Here is a 25,729-nt window from a genome sequence, read left to right as displayed (position 1 = left end):
AAGCCGTTAGCTGAACGGTTTTTATTATCTTGAATATAATAGTTACGGTGTTTGGTTCGTATCTGGGGTTCGTGTGGTGTCAAATCATTCTCATATTCGAATACCTTACATATTTATTCTTACCTTATTAATTATATAAATATGAATATATATATATATATATATATATATATATATATATATATATATATATATATATATATATATATACATACATACAAATTTTTAGACATAAGACTCCCCGACCTCCCTTGAACCCGCGCCTTCCACATAATTATTTATTCATTTTGGATATTCTCTGCCTACTTCCATCTGGTAGATTCTGGATGTTTTGAGTCATGTTCGAAAACGTGCCATTGTGCTGGTGGTTTTGAAGACTGCGACCAAGAGACCGGGATGTGTTCATCATGCCATCCACGCTGGATGGGAGACAATTGTCAAATAGGTTAGTATGGAATATATATATAAATCGTACCATTTTCTACCTTCATGCCTTGTGTAAATATTCTATGAGAAATCTCTATGAGATATCAAATCAAATTAACATACCTGAACGGTTTTTATTATCTTGAAAATAATAGGTACGATGTTTGGTTCGTATTTAGGGTTCGTTAGGTGTCAAATCATTCTCATATTCGAATACCTTAAAGATTTATTCTTTCCCTTCCTTTTTATTTTTGTGCAAACCTTTTCTGGAATCAATAAGGTAACCCATTTATTTCCATTTGCCATGTCATATATCATTCAACATTCATTTGCAAAATGTTTGATATCTTTTTGAAAGATCGTTTTACCGTCACAAGAGAGAAGGCGAACCCAGGAGTTGCGATCTTTTCCTGTGCATTTACCCCTGATTCACCGGACAGTACCCTCGTCGTCAGAGCTAGTATAGGAGACTTATCTAGCAATAGTTTGATGAACGAACAGGGGGGTCAAACTCCAGCTGAACAGCCTTCAGTACAGTCGAACTTTACCTTGTTCTCTGACGACATTGAAACTCAACCCATATATTGTTTTGTGGGGGATTCAACAAGTGACGGTGGATTCGCTTACGCCAGGTTGTCACCTTCGGGTACATTCGGTATGTCTTTTCATTTCTCTCAATATGATTTCCTTCTTGCAATTGTCGATGTGAAAAGGAAGAAAAAGTGTGATTAATGTCAAATAGAGGACATAAATTTAATATATTGGGCCATCGTCCTTAATTCGTTGATGTGTGATGTGAATGGGGGGTGGGGGTGTAGGGTGTGTAAGAATGTGCGCGTGTTGAGTGTGTGTTACATAACTTCAAAATGATACATAATACTGTCTTTACTCAGCACTTCCAGTGATCAGAAATCAGCCTCGGATTGCAGAGCTGGGTTTTAACCATGCCGCCATTGCTTGGGACCCCTGGAACCCTTCAGTTGATGTCGGTGATGGTCCTGTCGTTGGATACAAAGTATACGTTACTTCTTCTGATGGGAACGAAACAAACACGTTTATAACGGCATCAGGTGTTCCATCAGCATCGCCAGGATCTGTGCCTTCAAGGAAAAGACGAGGGTATGAAGGATCGATTAAATTTTCCTACGAAATGTTTACAACGGTAAGGGAAGGTCGAGACGGAAGGCAGATAAAACAACTTCAGGTGGAACACTTACCCAATGAGACTTCTAGGAAGAAGAGGCAGGGGGACTTAGACATCCTGATGTACAACATCACAGACCTAGACCAAGGTCAGTCGTATGAAATTCGGATTTCAGCAGTTCGTGAAGGGCTAAGCGGTGAAGGAGAAAAGAGTCCTGCTTTGAGTTTGACAACTCGCGAAATATCTGTAGGTGAGTGCATAATGAATGTGACATCTGAGTCATGTAAAGTATGGTGTGTGTGCGCGTGTGCTTGTGCAGGGGTATGTGCACGGGGAGGTGCCGTGACCGAGTGGTCTAAGGCGCCGACTATACATTTGAAAGTCTGCCGGGGTTCGATCCTCAGCCACGGCACCTATGCCCGTGACAAAGCAATTAATCGACATTGCTCTTTTATCCTGTATTCAAATAAATGGAAAATGCTATATGCATTCTTGAAACTAGGTGTGGACTTGTTTTAATAAGCTACATCAATATGACATTTCCCATTAATACAACGATTTTCACATTTTACAACTTTTAATATCTCTAGCTATCTTATTGTTAATCGGATTTATGCAAACTTTAAAAGTGGTCTTTCCCCTTATTTTTCTTCATTTGTTATTGTTGAACGAGATTCGATTTGTTTGAGCTATTTTGAAGTGTCTCCTTGGACTGTGTAGGCAGATTCGAATTTAAATTCCTTGACATTGGAATAATATTTTTTTACGATTCAAAGTAACCCAGGAGTTCAGCTGATCCATAGCAGATAATGTTTCAGTTTATGGGGTGTGAAAAATGAAGGCCTATGTTTAAAGGACAAGTCCACCCCAACAAAAAGTTGATTTGAATAAAAAGAGAAAAATCCCTCAAGCGCAACACTGAAAATTTCATCAAAGTCGGATGTGTAATAAGAGAGTTATGACATTTTAAAGTTTTGCTTAATTTCACAAAACCGTTATATGCACATCCTGATCAGTATGCAAATGAGGAGACTGATGACGTCATCCACACACTATTTCTTTTGTATTTTATTATATGAAATATGAAATATTCAAATTTTCTCCTCATTGTCAAGTGATACAACGATTAATTCCTCCCTGAACATGTGGAATTAGCATTGTTTAATACTATAATGTTCAGTCAAGTTGGTCCTTATTGTCTATAAATCTATAAAAAATGAATATTGTATAATTCAAACAATAAAAAACAAAAGAAATAGTGAGTGAAGGACATCATCGAATTTCTCATTTGAGTTGTGCATATCACTGTTTTGTGAAAAATAAGCGAAACTTTAAAGAGTCATAACTTTCTTATTTTATATCCGATTTTGATGAAATTTCAGCGTTTTGCTAGTTTCATTTGTCTCTATTTATTCAAATCAACATTTTTCTGGGGTGGACTAGACCTTTAACTGGTAAATGCATTTTGGGTTGTTGGGCCCCGACGCAACAAATAGTTGATGAATACAATAATTCGAGAACAAAATGATACACTGTACGTACTGTATATACTTTCCTGATTATGCACATTTCTGTCTTCAATAGATCCGCTTTCTTGCTCTTCTACCATTGGTCGAATCATTGGTGGCGCTATAGGTGGAATAATTATCCTTCTACTGATTGCCGGCCTGGTGATCATGATAGTTAAAAAAAGAAGGTAAGTCAACGGTTTCTATTCCTTTAAATCATACATAAGCAATAAATCCTTCTAAAACAGATCAAAATAAATTCTAAATATCCGGAATCATGATGATTCCTGTCAATGGCGTACCGTGGGTCACGGCATTGTAGCCGCGGAACAAGCAGAAAATTTGAGTCTGACAATGGGCGCGCGAAGCGCACCCAATTGCCAGGTATACTGACCTAATAGAGACATTTTTAGGTTTGTACAACAGACATGTAACATATTGATCAAATAATGCGAAGCGAGAGCTGACTTTTTTTTATATTCAGAACTTAAAATGGAACATTATAAGCAAATTTTTGCAATCATGATGCGTATCTGTCTCATTAAACAATGCGAGCGCGAAGCGCGAGCTGAAATTTTGTATATATTGGCCCTATACAGGGACATTTAAAGAGCTATTTTTTCCAGGAATTCATAAAGAGCACACATATCTCACCATGGTCATCTAATACGAGCGCCAAGCGCTTGCTGATTTTGATAGAATTACACCAAAACACATGAAACATGTTTAGAACTTATAATCATGAACAAAATGCGTATCTCACTAATCAACTATTGCGAGAGCAAAACGCAAGCAAAAAACTTTGGAATTCCGACCTGAAAAAGGTATTTTTTGGGCTTATTTGTATAAGTTCACTAGAACATTCGTATTTCACTAACCAAATTATGCGACATTATGCGAAATTATGAAAACAAAAGTTTCTTACGTAATACAATAACGTAAAATAACACCATGTAATATAATATATCATAATTTCTTCTTCCCCACTACGTTTCTCTTTTTTCTTTCTCCTTCTTTTCTCCTTTACCCCTTTTTTGGCCAGCCGATAGGGGGTGGGGGCACATGCCCCCCCCCCCCCCCGTACATGTAGCTACGCCAGTGATCCCTCTACATCCAAAGTATGAAGACTCAAAAGTATTTTATGATTACGTTGTTTCATCATGGTAAAAGGGGAAGTATTACTAATCACATAAATACCTTTCCTCTTCCAAATAGTGCATGAGACTTGCAGAAGTCAGCGCCTAAGAATTATTTATTTTCAGTCCATATTTCCCCCTTTATTCGGTCCTCCATCGAGCACAGTATATAAGTTTTGTCACACAATGCACAGCTGTCAGCAGCTAATATTTGTGTCATTCAGTCTGCACATACTTGCGTCTTATCTCAATTAACCGATGTCTCTATGATGGGGTGTCGAAACCTTGGAAATTGAAAAAAAATGTTCATCAGGCTAACATTCATTCACAAAAAATATAAGATATTATACCTAGCTGACAAAGAGACTGTAAACTAAACAAATTTGACATTCAAGTAGATCAAGTATGATAATCCCAAAATTAAATCCCAATGTAATTATACAATATTTCATTTTGTACAGATTTTTAAATAAGGACCAAATTGACTGAAATATAACTATTAAACCAAGCTAATTCCACACGTTCAGGGAGAAATTAATCGTTTTTTTCACTTGAAAATGGGGAGAAAATTAGAATATTTCCTTTTTCACAAAATAAAAAACAAAGGAAATAGTGAGTGGGTGACGTCATCCGTCTCCTCATTTGCATACCGACCAGGATGTGCATATAACAATTTTGTGAAATTAAGCGAAATTTCAAAATTCTTATTTTACATCTGATTTTTATGTAATTTTCAGCGTTATGTTTTTTTGATTTTTCTCTTTTTATTTAAATAAACTTTTCGTTAGGGTGGACTTGTCCTTTAAGTTATTTGTTATTTTCACGGTCTATTTTTTTTTTTTTTTTTTTTATCTAGAGGTCGATCCGAAGAAGTTTCCGAATCTGTGACTTACAAAAACGATGGATTTATCGAAGTCATTTCCACTGGTATGTTAACGCTGGGTCAGCTGTTGTTATCAAGATTTTTCGCAATTTGTATTAAGCATCAGTACACCTCACTGTAATATCTCAACCAAAATCACGTCAACTCTATTTAGGTAAAATCCCGGGGGCCACTTACATTGACGAGAGGATATCATGCGCGACCCCAAAACCCGTAAAAAAGATGTCTTTTCAAGGTAGGGCACGTTACGTACGCAACGTAATAAGGGTGTCAAAAACACTAAAATAATGAAAATAGCGGGGTATCTACACTACTCAAAAAAAGTTAAGGACCACTTTTTAAAACGTACATAAAGATTTTATACAAGGTGTTTTATTTCTGGAAATACCTCAGTACAACTGTCCTAAATGTCCTTAAACACGCTGTAATCAATTTCACGCATGGGTGGTATCAGTTGTTGCACAATGTCTCTCGCATCACTGCATATCCTGAAAAGTGGGCCCCGAGGGGTATCAGCTACCGACATGAAGAGGTAAAAACGAATGTCTGAGTGTCTTTCAGGCAGTTCAGTAACGAGTGTGACCACCTCCTGCAGCAATAACGGCTTCACAGCGCTGTCTCATGGAGCTGATGAGGCGATTGATGTCTCTGACGTCCAGTGCATCCCATGCAGCCTCCAGAGCCACACCCAGCTGCTGCAGTCCAAGTGGATGGGCTTCGAGCTGCTCGAGACTCCTCCCCATCATGTCCCAGACGTGCTCTATCGGGTTTAAGTCCGGGGACCTCGCTGGCCACTCCATACGCTCAATCCCCTGGCCCTCAAGGAACTCGGTCACCACCCTAGCTCGGTGGGCACGGGCATTGTCATCCATGAAAATGATGTTTTGTCCCACATTTTCTGCAAATGGCACCACTATAGGTTCAAGGACCTCATCCCTGTACCTCACTCCTGTCATTGCTCCCCCTGGGACCACGTAGAGACGAGTACGGTTGGCGTAGGTGATGCCTCCCCACACCATGACGCTGCCTCCCCCATAACGGTCATGTTCTGCAATACAGGGGTCTGCAAATCTCTCTCCTGGTCGCCTCCAGACTCTCGAACGTCCATCATTGTGGTCAAGGGAAAATCTGCTCTCATCTGTGAACAGAACTCTACGCCATTGCTGTCTGGTCCATCTGACATGCTCCCGGGCCCAGTTGAGACGAATTCTTCTGTGAGCAGGGGTGAGTGGGACACACTGAGCTGGCCGTCTGGCATGCATATTGGCTCTGTGAAGTCGGTTACGGATTGTTTGAGTGGAAACAATCACTCCAGTTGCTGCAGCGAAGTCATTGTTGAGGGCGTGCACTGTGAAAGCGGTTGCAGAGGCTGAGATTCGTCAAGTAGCGATCATCTCTAGGGGTTGTCGAAACTGGTCGGCCACTGCGGGGTCTCTCGGAGTATAGCCCTGTCTCTCGGTGTCTTTGATTTGCTCTGCTAATGACACTGTGTGACACGCCCATCATTCTGGCTACTCTTCGCTGACTGAGGCCAGCTTCCAGCATCCCTAGGGCTCTGGCTGTGGATTCAAATGCATTTTATGTCTTTAGTCTCTACAATCAACAAATTGCTGACAACAGCAATGCCAAGATACAGCTGTCCAGGATGCCATCAAACACAATGAAATCAATTTCACACATGCAGTTCTTTCATGTCTCTTGCATCATTGCAATGTGCCCGTACAAAAGTGGCTTCCAAAGCATTTTCTGTCTTTAGTCTCTACAATCAACAACTTGCTGACAATAGCAATGCCAAGATACAGCTGTCCAGAATGCCATCAAACACAATGACATCAATTTCACACATGCAGTTCTTTCATGATGTCTCTGGCATCATTGCAGTGGGCCATAAGACAAGTGTCTTCCAAAGCATTTTCCGTCTTTAGTCTGTACAATCAACAACTTGCCTACAACAGCAATGCCAAGACACCACCTAAGTGAAACAGATGTAGCCAGAGCCCTAGGGATGCTGGAAGCTGGCCTCAGTCAGCGAAGAGTAGCCAGAATGATGGGCGTGTCACACAGTGTCATTAGCAGAGCAAATCAAAGACACCGAGAGACAGGGCTATACTCCGAGAGACCCCGCAGTGGCCGACCAGTTTCGACAACCCCTAGAGATGATCGCTACTTGACGAATCTCAGCCTCCGCAACCGCTTTCACAGTGCACGCCGCCTCAACAATGACTTCGCTGCAGCAACTGGAGTGATTGTTTCCACTCAAACAATCTGTAACCGACTTCACAGAGCCAATATGCATGCCAGACGGCCAGCTCAGTGTGTCCCACTCACCCCTGCTCACAGAAGAATTCGTCTCAACTGGGCCCGGGAGCATGTCAGATGGACCAGACAGCAATGGCGTAGAGTTCTGTTCACAGATGAGAGCAGATTTTCCCTTGACCACAATGATGGACGTTCGAGAGTCTGGAGGCGACCAGGAGAGAGATTTGCAGACCCCTGTATTGCAGAACATGACCGTTATGGGGGAGGCAGCGTCATGGTGTGGGGAGGCATCACCTACGCCAACCGTACTCGTCTCTACGTGGTCCCAGGGGGAGCAATGACAGGAGTGAGGTACAGGGATGAGGTCCTTGAACCTATAGTGGTGCCATTTGCAGAAAATGTGGGACAAAACATCATTTTCATGGATGAAAATGCCCGTGCCCACCGAGCTAGGGTGGTGACCGAGTTCCTTGAGGGCCAGGGGATTGAGCGTATGGAGTGGCCAGCGAGGTCCCCGGACTTAAACCCGATAGAGCACGTCTGGGACATGATGGGGAGGAGTCTCGAGCAGCTCGAAGCCCATCCACTTGGACTGCAGCAGCTGGGTGTGGCTCTGGAGGCTGCATGGGATGCACTGGACGTCAGAGACATCAATCGCCTCATCAGCTCCATGAGACAGCGCTGTGAAGCCGTTATTGCTGCAGGAGGTGGTCACACTCGTTACTGAACTGCCTGAAAGACACTCAGACATTCGTTTTTACCACTTCATGTCGGTAGCTGATACCCCTCGGGGCCCACTTTTCAGGATGTGCAGTGATGCGAGAGACATTGTGCAACAACTGAAACCACCCATGCGTGAAATTGATTACAGCGTGTTTAAGGACATTTAGGACAGTTGTACTGAGGTATTTCCAGAAATAAAACACATTGTATAAAATCTTTATGTACGTTTTAAAAAGTGGTCCTTAACTTTTTTTGAGTAGTGTATTTCGCTAGGAAAGCTATGTGTTTAAGGTCAAATTTGCAAGGGAATCTTGTTTGGGGTTCAGATCAGAGAATACTTGCCAACAGTATCATTTTGTTTCCAATACTCGTTAAGGGTAGGGTTTCACACGCCAGTACATGTTAACGGGTGCATTTTCAGAATATGGAAAATACTTGTTTAGGTTGCTTTTCGATACCCCATGGTAGCACGGTATCAACTCGTCAATGGAAGCCATTTGTATTTTCTCACCTAAAGATATTAATCATGTTTATGTTGTTTTCATGCTCTCGTTATGGACACCCGGGGGGCCACTTACATTGACGAGTGGATACCATGCGCGACCAAAAAACAAAAAAACACGTAAAAATGATGTCTTTTTCAAGATAGGGCACGTTACGTACGTAGCGTGATAAGGGTGTAAAAAACACTAAAATAATGAAAAAAGGTAGCTATTTTCGCTGGGTAAGCTACGTGTTTAGGGTCAAATTTGCGAGGGTGTAAAAAATTAAGACTGAAATGTTTTATAAAGGATGTACTTTTGCCCAAGAGTCAGCACTACGTGTTTAGAGTACGATTTGGGCGAGATGGGAGGTGGGGCTGTACTGAACCCAATGATGTGGGTGAAGGTGGGCCGACGACCGACGTCCGGGACATAACAATAAAAATATCGCTGTACTTGTTTAGGGGGTCAATTTAGGGAACTTGCCAAGAGTATCGTTTTGTTTCCGATACTTGTTAAGGGTATGGTTTCACACGCCTATACTTGTTAAGGGGTGCATTTTCAGAAAATTGAAAATACGTGTTTAGGGTGCTTTTCGAGACCCCATGGTCGCGCATGGTATCCACTCGTGAATGAAAGTGTCCCCCCCCCCCCGGTATATACAAGAGAGTATAAAGCATCATAACATTTCAATGCGATTAATAACGCGTTGGTTCAATCTTCAAAACATCTTTTTTCTATTCCAATCCCTTTCACGAGATAAAGGACAAGAAACAGACCAACCATCTCAGCGGTATGAAAACCTGGGACATCGGAAACCGATGGACCCTTCAAACCAAATCCCTATGCCCGACCTACCAACTAGGCCTACTCGTTTAGACGAGGGTTGCAAACCTACACAGGTTACAGTAGAGGGATCTCCAAAGGATCGTCGCCTCATACCTGTCTCAAAGTTCGCAACCTTTGTTGACAACATTAAGCACACTGACTCGTTCTATGAGGATTTCCGCGTGAGTAAATGCTTTAGTAATACCTGATCCAGGGAAGGTGGTCCCAGCATCCCTGTTCCATAGCCTACCCATTTTAAGGGAAGGTAGATGTATTATTGTGTTTTCCTTAATCAGCTAGTTGGGCATGTTGGGTAAGCTAGGGCCAACGAGGGGGGGGGGGGGCACTCAAATATATTGGTGGTATGGGGACGTGCCGCTTTGATCACCACCTTTTTCAGACCCAATTTTTGACAAAATATTTATTTTCTTGATATTCAAAATGAAAAGAAATTTATTATTGAACATGCCATGTATCTGGTAAATCCTGTATTTTGATATTTAAAATGGCCACCAAAGGCCATTAAACTATAATTTACGATGTTAGAGAAGACAAAAGCACGCACAAGGTGAGCGCTAAAATGCATGTTTTTGTGGTAAGTTAGTGGAATACTGCCTTAAAATATGATTTTCAACGAAATATATTATTCGGGTTTCATGTTTGTGTTAAATATTGTATTTTGACTCTCAAAATGGCCGCCGAGACATGGACTGTATTATGTACAATCGATCTGGGAAACCAATTTTCACATGAGTCAGCACGCTAAAATGCATCTAATTGTGATCTAAGAGTAAATATTGTCTGAAAACATAATTTCTAACAAGATAAATCATTTATTCTGCCAGGTAGGTGATAAATAATGTATTCTCAAAGTCAAAATGGCCGCTACAGGCCCTAACGGTAGGCCTATTGCACGTATGTACTATGTGAATGGGAACATACATTTTTAACAGAGTTTGGCTTTGCTTGACTAAATGGTGTTGCATGTATGAATGAAATATTTTCTGAAAATATGATTTCTAACGAAATAGATAATTTCTTATGTTCTTCGCAAGGTGATAAATGCTATATTTTAACGTTCAAAACGGCTGCAATATGCTTTTTTGTAGAAATTATCTTTCCCCATTAAAGTCTTACATATTACGATAAAGGACTATGGCGGCCATTTTCAATTTCAAAATGCAGCATTCATCATCTTTAAGCTAGGATATATTTCGCAAGAAATCATTGGGTTTTGACAATATTTTACACTTACATCAAAATTAAGCAATTTTTATAGTAAAAATTCTGTCAAAATTATATGTCCTCAGTTACAATGTGCATACTATTTTTGGGTCCCATGGTAGTCATTTTGAATGTCAAAGTAAGGCATTTATCACCTTCTCGACCAAAATATGATGTATTTAGTTAGCAATCATGTTCAAGACAATATTTTACTTATACATCACACAGTTACGTGCGTTTTGGGTTTTCATTCTGGTGAAAATTAGTTTCCCTAAACGGATGTTACATAATTTAGTACGGGCCTGTAGCGGCCATTTTGAAAGTCAAAATACATTATTTATCACATACATGGGAGAGGAAAGGCTATGTTTCAGACAAATCACGTTTTCAAACAATATTTTCCCCATACAACAGAATTATATGGATTTCATAGTCAGGCAAATCCTAATTCTTACAAAATTATTTGTCCCCACTTTATACATTGTAGATAATACTGCAAGGGCCCATAGGGGCCATTTTGAATTTCACAATACAACATTTATCTCATGCATGACAAAGGAAATCATATGTTACGCTAGGAAACTTGTTTTCAGACAATATTTTACTCGTAGATTACAATTACATTTATTTTATTGCTCTTACTCTTGTGAAAATAAGTTTCTTCATTCGCTTTATTCATAGTAAAGATAGGGCCTATGGCAGCCATTTTTAATGTAAAAAATACAGATACGATTACTGAAATGGTAAGGGAAATGGTGTGTCTCGTTAAAAATGTTGTCAGACATTGTTACCCCAATATTTCGCAATTATTGGCATTTTATTATGAATTCAAATGTGAAAATTATTTGTCCTCTTTTATATATTGTACACAGTGTAAGGGGTCTATGACAGCCATTTTGAATGCAATACATTAGATAGTATACAAATGACATAGTTTTGTTAATAATCATGTTTTCAGACAGTAGTCCACTCGGAGGTCACAATCACATGCAATAATAGACACTTATTTTGTCTGACATGTCTAACAAAATGGGAAACAGAAGTTTGGCGTATTCTTTAGGTCGCAAAACGATCAGTAAACGGTTTCTAATTTTATCTGTATTATTAATTTCAATTGTATAATTTATGCACGATGAAAATGTAGAAATAAGGTAAATTAAAAGAAATCAAAATCAAACTCGGGTGATCTACATTTGTGTTCTTTCCCCATTGCTCTCGTTTATAGACCTTGGCAAGGATTTGCCCTGACCCTCCAGCATCGTTGATAAAAACTGCTTTGAAGAAAGAAAACCGGTCAAAGAGTAGGAGTGCTAACAGCCACCCACGTAATTAAATCTCATATCTATATTGATCTTCATAAGAATACTGTTTTATATAAAGCAAACTAACGCACAGATCGTATATATAATAACAGTATTTTTGTTCAGAGTACATGTATCAGAATTCTATACAGAACAGTTACTGTTGTAAACCCTGAAAAGTGTTAGCCTCGTTCCATGTGTTAAATGATCACTTTTTCTTTTTAAAAGCCCCCTCACACCTGACCGAATGTAGGCGGACGATGGGTGACGAATGGGAAAAATCAACGAAATGCACGCAAATTCAACGAATTCAAATAAAATTTCCGTCAAATCATGCGATCAATCAAATTTTATCAACGACCGGTAAGCAAAGGAAAAATATGCGAAGGGTGTATTTGAGTAAATTGCAGCCGAAGGCGAGCGAAGGGTTGATATAACAAGACGAATGAAATGAGCAATGGTTTGATATGGCGTGCAATTAGAAACAAAGAAAAAGGAATAGATCGGGCGTTCTTGTACGTTTGTGTCATCGAGTCGTTAAGGGTTCTTTCGAGATCGGTCCACTTTGGCAAAAGCGCGATGAGGGACTATGCGCGACAATAACACACGAACGATAAACGACCGATTACAGCATACTAAATAAGAGATGCGAATTCAAACGATGACCAACGATTTTTCAATTCGTCGGGAAATTTTAAACATGTTCAAAATTTCCACGCGAATTTGAATAATCGCAGATGTTAGTTCAGGAAGTGTACGAACCCAAACACGAAGGGTAAATATGATTTACGATCAGTTGCCATTAAAAACGAAAAAAAAAAGTCTTTTGCCAGCCATCGCATATTTCAGGCATTTGGTTATGTATGAGAGGGCCTTTAGTTTGGATGTGAACAAATTCTATGACCATCGTTATGTAACGGGGAAATGTGAGTCTTGCATTTTCCTGTTTATGGTATTGCCTTTTACTCTTCAGTTTTGGCGGCAAGGCATTGTTTGTATGCAATTATCCCTGTAAAATAACATGCCAGCATGTCAGGAGGGTGTATACCACTAGCGTACCTACGGGGGGGAGCCTGCCCCCCTCCCCTGACGAGTCACAACCCATGCAAAGGACGTATCCCTGCCCCCCTGACGAGCTTGAAGACTTTTTTTTTTTTTTTTTTTTTTTTGTCGATTTTTTTTCTTGTACGAAATCTTATATTTGTGTTCGAAGACGGACGAATTTGCGGCCCCTGTGGAAAATCCTAGGTACGCCACTGCACTGGTGTATAAGAAACTAAAAGGCCATAATTTCTTGCTTTGTTTTATTAATAAAAAAGAAGAGAGTGATTTAACAGAATTTCCGAATTCAAGAGGCCTTCTAACTTCAACATTCAAATCGAAAAACTCTCTTTTTATCGTGATATTCCATGACAAAGTAATTTTACCTTCATACAATTTCTCTGATCCACATATTGATAAACTTTCAGTGGATAGGAACCGAGTCATCCTCGAGTCTTTGGGCTCCGTAGATTCAGATTTTATCGATGCCAGCTACGTTAAGGTGAGTTTAACTGTTCAAATCTGTAGTTTTCGGAGAGGACATAAGCAGCTCTCCATCGATTGCGCCTAGTCATGGTTTCAAAAGCTCCTAATTAGGAACCATTAAATTATTCGATGCAATGTCTGCACCACGTTTATTTGGCAAAGTGTACTGTTATACGAGAGCGAGAGGCAATATTTCTGTCAAAGTACTGCGTCATGGAAGTTACTTTACATCTAGAATCCAAAGCCGTTCATCGAATATCAATGGAAACCCGTCGACATGCAACCGTCATGGCCATTGAGCATGTTGAGCGCCACATATGAGAACGCTCTAGATGCAGAGACTTAAATCCAAGATCATTTGATTTATAGTTTTAATTAATGTATATATTAATATATTTATTGAAATACAATTTTAATCATCAAAATCTAGTGATCTTTCATGAGATAAAGCCAAATACTTACATACTTTGCATCCAACAAGAAAAAAAAAACAACAACGTAACAAGAGTCAAAATGAAAACTCTAGGAATACATTACACGGAGTTCTGTCGTTTACATGTTCGAAGGGCCACACCTTTGTCCTAACGTTTCTGAATATATGCATACCTGTGTACGTTCGTTGGCTACCCGGGGTTTCACGCTCTTCTTCGAGGCCATCTTCAGGCAGCCTTAGGTGAAGGGGTTGATAACCGGGCCATATTTGGTATGGGTGTGGTGATTCTTCAGGTGCGTGTGAGACTTTCTTTGAACAGAAGTGTAGATTGTATTGTAACTTTCTTGTTTATTGATTTAACATATAACTTTATAGTGTGGTTTGTGCCACTCCTATACACAGGGCATTCGATACAGGTTTATAACCACACAGATGCCTATGCCTAACACAATCGCTGATTTCTGGAACATGGTGTTTCACAATCAACCCTCCGTGATCATCATGCTGAACGATGATGACAGACGTAACAAGGTGAGAAGTCTGTTGTAAAGAATAAAGTGTCCACAGCTAATCCCAAAGTGTTCACAGTGTGTACACAATTTGTCCTTAGTGTGTTCATAGTGTGTCCACAATGTATCTAAAAGTGTGTCCATAGTGTGGAATAATAAATATGAAATTATACTGGTCAAAAATTAACCCTCACATTTCACGGTGCCAATATTGTGAACACACCCTTGAGAAACTTTAACAAATTAAATCGCTTTCCCCACATATTCCAGTATATATATGAACATACTGTTAGCAAACTTTGAAACACATTTTGTTTACAGCTTTCACAGATGTATGACACTTTTGGAGGTGGTATGTTGTTACGATACTGCAACAAATAACAATAAAATAATATGAAATTTAATTTACCTTTTTTTTATTACAGGAAATAATTAACCATAAAAACAAGTCATAAATGATAATGGTCTTACGTCTCTTGAAATCAGCTCTGGCAATTATTCCAAATGATAGTATCCAGATAAAAGTCCAAGTTGGCTGGCGAAAATTCCTTAAGTTAAAGTTCACATTGATGGCGATGATGAAACTGATGTTGAAGCACGATGAATAACAAGAGTCACTGTATTGAGTTGAAATGTCCGTGAAGACGATGTTGATGATGATAAACAGTCAATTTCAGCAATCCATGGGTTGAAAAGCGTTCATTAAACAGGTTGATGATCTCGATGAGAACTGAGAATTCCTCTCTCAAAATAACTGCAAACACTTCATTGATGGCGTGCAAATAATTCCACAGAAGATAAATATTCCAGGTGGAAAAAAGTCTGCTCTGACATAAAGTCTGGAGTGAAAACTCTGAGTTATGATCTGATATGATGAAGTGATCTGTTATGATATTGAAGAAACTGCAGCTTATATACCAATTTAATTATTCTATAAGTTTCTAGTATTGTCTTTAACCCTAAAATGGCCGGGGGGGGGGTTGAATCAACCCCCCCTCAACATATTCTGCGATCATTCCGCCGCGCAAATTTTTCTCACCGCGCCACTCGCAGAGTTTATACTTTTAAGTCTCGCGCATCTTTTGAGACCAAATTTACGACGCCCGGGTACGCGGTTCCGAAATTACGCATTATTTTGTAAGTGCATGTCAGACTAAAAATTGTTCCAAAACGTGATTTTGTGTACAAAGTCAATGCAAATTGAGTTTTCTCATCTTATTCATAAAGATATTATTATTTTTACTTCAAACAGCTGAAAGCAATTGATTTTTAGCATAATTATGCTTCAAAAAAGGTTGTGCAATAAATCTGGTGAAAAAAACAAAGAAAAACAAAAGGTTGAAAAACAAAGAAATACATAAGAAATTCATAAACCAATAAAATACATAAGAAATTGATTTCCAAACCGAAGTTTTTTTCAATTGCCATTGTTAAAAATGCTACAAAGAATATTTTTACCAAAAATTAGCATTCTAGGAGCTTTATTTAGTGAATTAGAGCAAATGTATGATTTATGCATAAATTAGCACAATTAATTCATAAAAAATAAAATCTCATTATTTTGGACAAGTTTACCATACAGCCTTGTAGATTACATCGCACACTACCAGCGTGCAAATTTTTGCGGCGCTCGCGCGATCGGCGGTCGAGATCTCAGGGGGGGGGGGGTGAATCAACCCCCCCCCCCCCCCGGCCACAGAACAGCCAAAAAAGCCCGGCCTAGTTAGGGTTAAAAAGAACGTTCTCCTTCTTTCTGGAGCAATCACATTCTGGAAGACTCTTGAATGACCTCAGTGAAATTAACATGTCAATAACATAGCTAATCCTATTGTTATTTTCACTGCAGGCTGGCTATTGTGTAGCAATCTATTGTCTGCCTTAAACAACAATATTCATTGGCCTTTAAATAGGAAAGAGGCCTGCATAACAAAAGCTTTTACAAAACGTTCTGGAACGTTCTTGATCATTCTATGTTATAAATATCCTTAAATAGGAAATAACTAAATAAATGAATGTAATTGCTCTTACAATTCGTCTTATACATAAAAATGTCGAAACTCTATGGTATTATCTTATGACGTTACGGTTTTTCCTCAAGGGGCATATCAACTGATGTTAGTTTTGGCACCGCTGTCTTACATTTATTATGGTCTATATTGACTATTTAATAAAGTCGGCCGGTATGTCGATTTATTCAGTTACATATTTTAACTGATGACTGTTCCGATCCCTTTAGAGTTGTGCCCAATACTGGTTGGACAAAGGCGTTGCAACTTTCGGATCCTTTTCTATCACTACGGTATCTGTCTCTGAGAACGAAGGACTGATCGAGAGGGAGATGCAAGTCACGAGAAATAATTCAAAGGTACAAATAATTATATTTGTATAAACAAGTTAAGATAATCAGAATGTAGGGACTGGTAATTGTTAACAAAAACCTTGTTGAAAGCAGCAGCCAACAACGTACAACACAACTTGGTGAATGCCATTGATTGTAAGATTTTACAATCCCCTCTCGGGGTATGAGAGTACAAATTTATTTACAATTCATGAATACATAAAGCATAAGTGATAATATCTACAACCTACATGTCAAGGCGTTTAGGGCGTTTGATTAATCTACCACTGCGTGTAAACAAATTATCATATACTTTCTATAAAACTACTGTCTGTCAATTCAATTCAATTCTTTATTTCATTTTCCATTCAAAACATAATAAAAAGTAATATAAAGTAATACAAATCAAGTACAATTTTACAGTAGGGCATTCTTCTAAAAAAAAAAAGAAAACAGTATAATATAGAGCATAAATGGAAATGAGGGGGGTCCACTAAAAAGCAAAGCTTGTTACGTGTGAATCCCTCTTGGAAATGAAGAAAATATAGTCAACTTATTCATATATGCGTATGAATGTCTTCTTTGGTTTTGAAGAAAAATGAAACGTAATTATTCTAACAAATTTGCCTAGTTTTGAGTCTCGCTTGCATAGCAGAGCGAGACTATAGTCGCCGCTTTTCCGACGACGGCGGAGGCGTCGTCAACATCAAATCTTAACCTAAGGTTAAGTTTTTTAAATGTCATCATAACTTATAAAGTATATGGACCTACTTCATGAAACTTGGACATAAGGATAATCAAGTAATATTCGGCTCGAGTTTAAAGTCACGTGAGCAAGATCAAACGTCATTTAGGGTCAATGAACTTATACCATGTTGGGGGAATCAATATCAAAATCTTAACCGAGGGTTAATTTTTTGAAATGTTGTCATAACCTAGAAAGTATATGAACGTACTTCATAAAACTTGCACATACTGTAAGACCAATCAAGTATCCCTAAAAATCATGTGCAAGTTCCAGGTCACGTGGCCAAATCAATGGACATTTAGGGTCAACAAACTTGGTAATGTTGGAGGTATTTGTGGAATTGTCATCACAACTTTAAAAGTTTATGGATCTAGTTCATGCAACTTTGGCATATAGCGATCAAGTATCACTGAACATCCCGTGTGAGTTTCAGGTCTCATTGCAACGGTTAAATATTATTAAATGGATGCTCCTGGCTGAAAATATATCAAAATAAATAGAATAAAATTCACAAAGCAAAATGCTGAAAATTTCATCAAAATCGGATGAAAAATAATGAAGTTATTGAATTTTTAAGTTAATAAATAGTTTGTAAAAAAAAACAGTTATATGCTCGCCGTCATGAATATTCATTAGGTGAGCTGATGATGTCACATCCCCACTTTCCTTTTTCTTTTGTTATTACATGAAATCATACATGTATAAATGATGTGTCTCCATTTTGATAAAATAAGTTGATACATAACTAATGCACTTAATCAGTTGCCAATCCAATTGTCTTTATGTCTTGGTAGAACATTTTTGAATAAACCCAATTTCATATAATAAAATACAAAAAAGTGGGGATATGACATCATCAGCCAACCTAATGAATATTCATGAAGAAATGCCTAGAACAGTTTTAATGGAATAATTCAAATCTTTAAAATTCATTGTTATTTGTTATCCAATTTTGATCATATTTTCGGCATTTTGCTTTGTGAATTTTACTCTATTTATTGAGATATAAATATCTTCAGCCTGGAGTTAACATAGTATTTCAAATCAATAATATATGAATGGTGCTTTTTGTGAATAATAGCACGTACTGCTGCTATGTTGAATCGCGTAATGCAGGCGTGACAGCCAGAGGCATTCCACTTGTTTCGAGTGGCAAGCATTAGCTGAATTAAAAAGTTTGGCTATATGTGCAATGCATTTTGACCTACTGACCGTTAGATTACTGGGTAAATACACAAAATCTCTTTTTGTGAAAAAAGGGACAAACAAATATGTAACGTCTAGTCAGGTCCAGATTTGAGAAAAGTAGACTGCCTTAGGCAAATCGTGTTAATGCTGAATTGAGAAGTGTTTTAGCATAATTAGAGGACGTTGAGTCCAAATTTGCTGTTTGCCATCCTTGATTTTGATGTTAAAATCCTCAAATTGGCAAAAACAATATGGCCGCCATTCTACACCAATTTTTACTCTATTCTGACCCCCAAAACTTGTAACAAAAATGTTTGTTAACGATTTTTGGTACTATTCGACCTCAGGAGTAACATACTAAAAATCCACCAAAATCCGGATCCGGGAAAGTGGTTATTTTTGAGATGGCGTCTAAGATGGCCGCCATCAACTGAAAATTAAAATAACCGGCATTTTTTCTACCCTAGACACCTTTTTTCGGTGCATACATGTATTCAATGGTGTAGGGGATGAAATGAAAGAGTGAACATAAGCACTCCAGGGTACCTGAAAATCAAAGATTGCGTAAAAATGGCTGCCATGGCCTAAAAATTCACAATTAATCTATTATCTATTTTAGTGTATTTTATTTCGGTTTTATTCATCGGTGATTTTCAAGGGTCAAGAAGTAAACCGGGACAAGTTACAAGGACAGCCAACGGTCCACTATGTCAAAAAATCCAGGATGGCTTTAAAAATTGGAGTCTAAAATAGCTGTTATCTAAAAACCCTAAAACCCGACATAGTTTGTTTAATATCTGCCTTGGGGATATGATGTTGGTGTCTAACCCATCATTTAATGGGTCAATAAATACGTTGGGACAAGTAACAAAGATAGTCTATGGTCCTCCATGTCCAAATATCCAAGATGGTTTGCAAAAATGGAGTATAAAATGTTTGTCGTTAATTACAAACCGACATAGTTTGTTTAATATTTAATCGCCTGGAGAATATGATCTTTTAGTATAAAGCATGGTTTAAAGGGTCAAGTATTAGACTGGGACAAGTTACAAGGCCAGTTAGTGGTTCCAGTATGTCCAAAAATCCATGATGGCTCAAAAAATGGAGTCTATATAGGCCGTTCTTACCGAAAAAATGACATAGTTTGTTTAATATCAGCCTGGGGTATATGATTTTGGGGTTTAACCCATGGTTTAAAGGGTCAAGTAATAAATTAGGACAAGTTACATGGACAGCCAGAGGTCCAGCATGTCCAGGAATTCAAAAAGGCTTCCAAAATTGGAGTCTAAAATGGCTATTGTTACCTAAAAACTGACATAGTTTGTTTAATATCCGCCTGGGGTGTATGATTATGTTGTCTAAACCTTGGTTTAAATGGTCAAGTAATACATAAGGATAAGTTACAAGGGCAATCAATGGTCCCGTATGTCTAAAGATCCAAGATGGCTTCCAATTAAGGAGTCTTAAATGGCTGAGCTGTACTTAAAAATTGACATAATCTATTTAGAATCCATCTGGGAGATATGATTTTGGTGTCTACACTACGGTTTCAAGGGTTAAATAAGTTTTGATTAGTTACAATGGCATGAAGCTGCCTATTTTACCTATTATTTAAAGATCGCTTTCAAAATGAGTCTAAAAAGACTTCCATCACCTAAACATAGTCATAATTAGGTGAACAAAATCTACACATTTGTGGTTTGGAGGCTGAAATAATAAATCGGGACAAATAAAAAGAAGGGTCAGTTTTTCTTTTTGTCGTAAAAAGTCCAAAGCGACTTCTAAAATTGCGTAAAAATGACTTATGTCCCCTAATCTTGAAACCATAGGATGGTCCTAAGCACATAAATGACATGTTTTGAAATACTTATAGTGAATTATGGAACTTTTTAGGCGAAGTGTACCTTAGTTTTTAAGGTTTGTGTTTCGGATGAGTCTTAAAAACAGAGACACCAAAATAGTGGCACTAGATGGGATATGAAGTACTGTCATTTTTGTATTAATGGTGGCCAATTCGAATGTAATTTTTGGAGCGTTCTTCATTTTTTTTTACAAAATGACGGTGTATCCATGTAATTAGTTTTCTCCTATATCATTTGAACTTTGAAACCTTGAGGAAGACACAAAAATGTTTCTAGGTAGATAGTATATGCACTCAGTGCAGCTAGATTTTTAAGATATAACTATTTTTAGGCCATCATCACTTTTTTTGCAAAACTGCACCACTGATAAACCTTGAAAATTTTCCGATGTAATTTTTTCCCTTTGGAACCATGATTTTTTTCATGTTTTATATCATTCTCGGTAGACCCCAAAGGTATTTCTACCAGGTGTATATATTATGAATTTGGACCATTTCAAAGATACAATGTCCAGACGTCCATTATAGACGTCAGTCTGGAAGGTCATCTTGGATTCACTGACACACTCACTATCTTGTAAACCTGTCTTCATTCATTATTTGCCTTGAAAGCTTTTTGGTGGTTTTGATTTTAAGGATTTACTTTATTTTTGGAGTTGATGGTACAACGGCTGCCGTTGTGGACGTCATGCTGGATTTCCATGTAACCTTGACGACCTTTTTTAACTATACTACCTGTCTCAATAGATTATTTTAATCCTAACATGCCTAAGTTTCATGAAAAAGACATCTATACCCTACAAGTTATGACATTTCAAAAACTTAACCCCGGTTAAGATTTGATGTTGATTTCACCGCCGCCATGGTCATCGCCGCCGTCGGAAAAGCGACGTCCATGTCATGATTCTGCTTTGCAGGCAAGGAAAAGATGGCGGACACGTTAAAGATATCACAATGTGAGTATGCCAGCATCGCCCCCAAATTATCAAACATTTGGCCATATTATTTATCAATCAGCAGCTGTGAATCATGGCAGCCATCTTGAAATTAAAGATGGCTGACGAATCATTTAATCGGAACCATTATGTTTGCAACCCTGGGTATTGAAAATTTCGCATAGATCCCAATTTCTGAAATACAATCACCCATAAAAATCGTTTAATATGGGAAATTGCTTTAAAAAATACCGCCATTTTGTTTTTTTGCCGATTTGAGGATGAAAACGTCGGAATCAAGTTTGGCAAACAGCATTTTTGGATTCAGCACCCCTGAATTACCTTAAAACGATTGATAAATCAGCATTAACACAAAATGCCTAAAGCACTTTTTCTGAGCATATTATTTAAAATCTGGACCTGACTAGTCTATAACATATACGTCTATAATTTGTACACATTCTATCTCACGATATTACCCTCCACTAGTGGGTAAACATATAAAGTCTAACTTTAGCAGTGTTTTTTTTAATGTTTATTTTAGTGTGTGTTTATTTATTTCAAAATGGTTAAGAAAACTTGCTTCATTTTTTTTGCCTTGACCACCATGCAATGAAGAGCTTTTCTAGCCTGTGTAACTTGTTTAGAAATAACCCTTTGAAACTACCATAATAATTACCGCTTTCAACCCCAAGGTAACCAGAGTTATCTACAACCTCTTGTGATCACCACCATGAATGAATTCATGAATTCTCCTTACCTTCCCACGGAAGAATATAATTATTTTAGTTTAGCTAGCATTAACATTTAAGTGCCATGTCTGACAATATCTATCCGCAGAATCAAGAGCAAGAAAGATTAAAGGCTATTTTCTCATCATATTTCAGACAGTCAGAAATCTCACTTTCTAAATATTTCAGTCCCCCTTATGAGTTTCCAATGTATTCTTGGAAATCATTAAGATAAATGTCAAATAAAAGTGGGGGAGGTTTCCTCCCTGACGTACACCTGTGTTACAAGTAAAGAAAAATATTACATCTCTCCCTAGACGCTACAAATGATTAGCATTGTTATAAATGTTTTTGATAAAAGTAAGCGCCATCTTCAACAGTTTTACAAAAAAGATGATCTATGAATTAGATCAAATGCTCTTCTAATCAATGACTGCACAGTATGAACTTTTCTTGTATTTCAGATAAAATAAATTATAGTCTTCAAAAAAAAGAATATCAGTTGTAGAATAAGTTAAACGAAAGCATGCCTGTCCTACGCCTAACAAACTTCCAGCTTCGACAACTTCTGATATTTGATAATTCAAAATGGAAATAAAGTTTGCCTAGACAACTGAGAAGTGTATTATTGTCTACACCGTTATAATCCCTATGCATCCTTCAGCTGGAACAATACCACTGTCCAGTACCACATTAAAGAACTTTACCAACACATTAAGCATCTCTACAGGACAACTCTCAAGAAACTCATTTTTTATGACTTGGTGAATGATATTGACACATGACATTCTGAAAATCGAGTCTGTGGAGTTTTGTTTCGTGAACTAAAAATGTCAGTACCAATGATTCCTGATGAATCAAATAGTGCGGAATGCATGTACCTTTCAGATTTACATATATCATGAATATGATTACCCATTCTAGGCTCATCATATCGTGAAGCAATACCAGTTCTTAGACTGGCCAAACGAGACCGAGCAGCAAGAGAATCGAGCTCCTCAACTAATCGATCTGATGACAAAAGTTCAGGAAACTTTGAAACGATCCCCAGAAGGGTTCCCAGTTCTTGTTCATTGCATGTGAGTAAGGGAAGATAAGAGAGATATGCCTGCGCATCGTCGTAATACGACTGTATTCCTCGTTCCTTAAAAGTATTTTACCACTGTACTGCTTTCCCTGTACTTGTATCGGTGTATGGTGATTTTTTTTAAATATCAAATTATCAATTGAGTGGATCCGATAAATGGGTTGTCTAATCTCACATGTGTGCATTGTTTACGCTAATGTATGCAATCACCCTAACGACAATCTCGTTTTTTTCTTAGGATAGCCAGGGAAATAAGTAAAACATTAAAATCGTATTCATAGTCCTTGCTTGTAATCTGAGCAATCTTTGAAGACCAGATTACAGTACGATTAATTCTGGTAAAATTTGAACAAATGCAGGCTAGGTATAACTTTTTAAAAACACATTTACATATTCATAGGAATGGAGTCGGCCGAACAGGTGTGTTCTGTAGCACGCTTGAGTGCATCGCACAAGTAAACGAAGAGGACGCTGTTGATGTATTTCACGTGGTGAAGATGCTTAGGAACGAAAGGATGAATTTCGTGCAAACCGAGGTAACATTCAGCAGTAATATGCGTATGCATTTCGATGTATATATGTGTGGAAGTGTGGTTCAGTGTTTTTTTTTTTTTATAGCTAGGGTGCATATTGAGGGTGTGTTTGTACGTCTGCCTGTGTGAGAACGTATACGTAGGTACATGCAAACGTGAAACGTAGTCGCAATAATATGGTCATATGCCCAGCGGTTGCGAGGTCCATGTGAGTGGGCCCACTATGACTGGCTTTCTTGATTGTTTGTGAAAGTTGCCGCCATTTGATGCTCGTTTCCTTTTTTACGTCTGGTAATACAGGAAGAATATTCGTTCATCCATGAGCTGATCAAAGAATATATTCGAGAACATGAGTACGAGGAACCGCTGCCTGAGGTCTCGCCGAACGATCACACTTACACGTACGTATGCTGAATCACCTCTGGCCCCAGGTTCCGGTGAGAGCGAGCATGTCTATACGCACAACTCGTCGGCGGTCTTCCGAACCGTCGTATCACACATACGACGGTGCGAACCCATTTCAGAGAAAATCGACTTCAAAGTTTACTATAATTTTCACATCTAGTTCCCCAGCCGTAAAACATATTCATTGCTCGAAAAATACATGGTTGGAAAGACCAAGACAATAACTTTTTTGATTTTGATTTGAATTTATTTTTCTTCTACATAACAATATAATATAACATAAATGTAACAAACATACATTGACAATAAATCAGGTATAAATCATTTAGCATAAAATTAATAGCAGAAGATGGATTGCCATAGTAAGCAAAAAAATGCTTGAAAATTATGACAAACCGAAACATATTTTAACCATATAATCATATTATGAGCAGAATGGACAATAACAAATTATTAAAGTATCAATTAAGTATAATATAAAAAGAGAAGAACAAAATCTAACAAGCCAAAACTTGCTATAATATATATAATCAAGTAAAAAAAAATAAAAAATAATAATGATAATGACAAATGAAGATGATGATGATGATGATGATGATGATGATAGTGGTGACGGTGGTGGTGGTGGTGGAAATAATGTTAATGATGATGGAAACGGAATATTAGAACATGATTATGACACAAGAAATTTTATTTTACATATTCCGATAGTAACATGACCTTAACTTTAGCTTTGAATGAGTGTAGGGAGCAAGAGGATTTAATTGAGTCTGGGAGAGGATTCCAAAGATCAGGACCATGATGTCTTACGGATCTCTGGGCAATACGTAGTTTTGGATTGACTAAATGTAAATTAGAGGAAATACGGGTGGGGTAATCATGAATGGTTTTATTCAAAGTGTAAAAATTTTGAAATGAATTTGGTAGCATCCCATTTAAATACTTGAAAATGAACAATAAACTTTGTAGTGTATTAATGTCAAATACTGTCAGAGTTTTTAATTGGTAAAATAATGGTTTGGAGTGAGATAAATATTGTGAACCGGTACAAATGCGAAGCGCTTTCTTTTGCAATAAGTGAATAGAATTTATTTTTGTTTTGTTTGTTGTGGCCCATACTAAATTGCTATACGTTATATACGGTAAAATCAATGAATTATAAAGCAACGCAAGTGTTTTGCAAGGAATACATTTCTTTAATTTATATAGTATACCAACATTCCTAGAAATAGAAGTTATTATATGGCGTATATGTTCGTTCCAATTTAAATTTTCGTCAATGACGACACCCAAAAACTTCGTTTGATGCTTTCTATCAAGAGGAACATTATCTATAAATATGTTGTAATGTACGTCATTTATATGAGATTGTATGTGTTTAAAATACATGAAATTAGTTTTGTTGATATTGAGAGACAATTTGTTACATTTAAACCATAATGATAATTTCAGTAACTCATTATTTAGTGTGTCAACTAGAGTGTTAAGGTTGTAATGTGAGTAAAATATGTTAGTATCAT

General features: G+C 37.7%; 1 protein-coding gene across 2 annotated transcripts in view; it reads left to right on the top strand.

Annotated features, from left to right (window-relative positions):
* The window catches only part of LOC129282660 (uncharacterized), a 46,365-nt gene extending 21,620 nt beyond the window's left edge, over positions 1-24,745 (top strand). The window contains exons 14-26 of one of the 2 annotated variants that reach the window (XM_064113881.1): positions 320-445; positions 785-1,081; positions 1,320-1,820; positions 3,155-3,266; positions 5,071-5,141; positions 9,327-9,571; positions 11,839-11,938; positions 13,384-13,457; positions 14,277-14,405; positions 16,620-16,748; positions 23,109-23,263; positions 23,672-23,807; positions 24,105-24,745. In XM_064113881.1, the coding sequence (XP_063969951.1) occupies positions 320-445; positions 785-1,081; positions 1,320-1,820; positions 3,155-3,266; positions 5,071-5,141; positions 9,327-9,571; positions 11,839-11,938; positions 13,384-13,457; positions 14,277-14,405; positions 16,620-16,748; positions 23,109-23,263; positions 23,672-23,807; positions 24,105-24,218 (2,189 nt within the window). In that variant the 3' untranslated portion in view covers positions 24,219-24,745. Of the gene's footprint in view, positions 1-319; positions 446-784; positions 1,082-1,319; positions 1,821-3,154; positions 3,267-5,070; positions 5,142-9,320; positions 9,572-11,838; positions 11,939-13,383; positions 13,458-14,276; positions 14,406-16,619; positions 16,749-23,108; positions 23,264-23,671; positions 23,808-24,104 lie in introns of both variants that reach the window. The other variant, XM_064113880.1, reaches the window with a different exon arrangement.
* Positions 24,746-25,729: the final 984 nt, after the last annotated feature.

Source organism: Lytechinus pictus, chromosome 19 (assembly GCF_037042905.1).
Source record: "Lytechinus pictus isolate F3 Inbred chromosome 19, Lp3.0, whole genome shotgun sequence".
NCBI lineage: Eukaryota > Metazoa > Echinodermata > Echinoidea > Temnopleuroida > Toxopneustidae > Lytechinus > Lytechinus pictus.
Note: the sequence above shows the minus strand (reverse complement) of the source record. Positions and strands in the feature narration are given on the sequence as shown.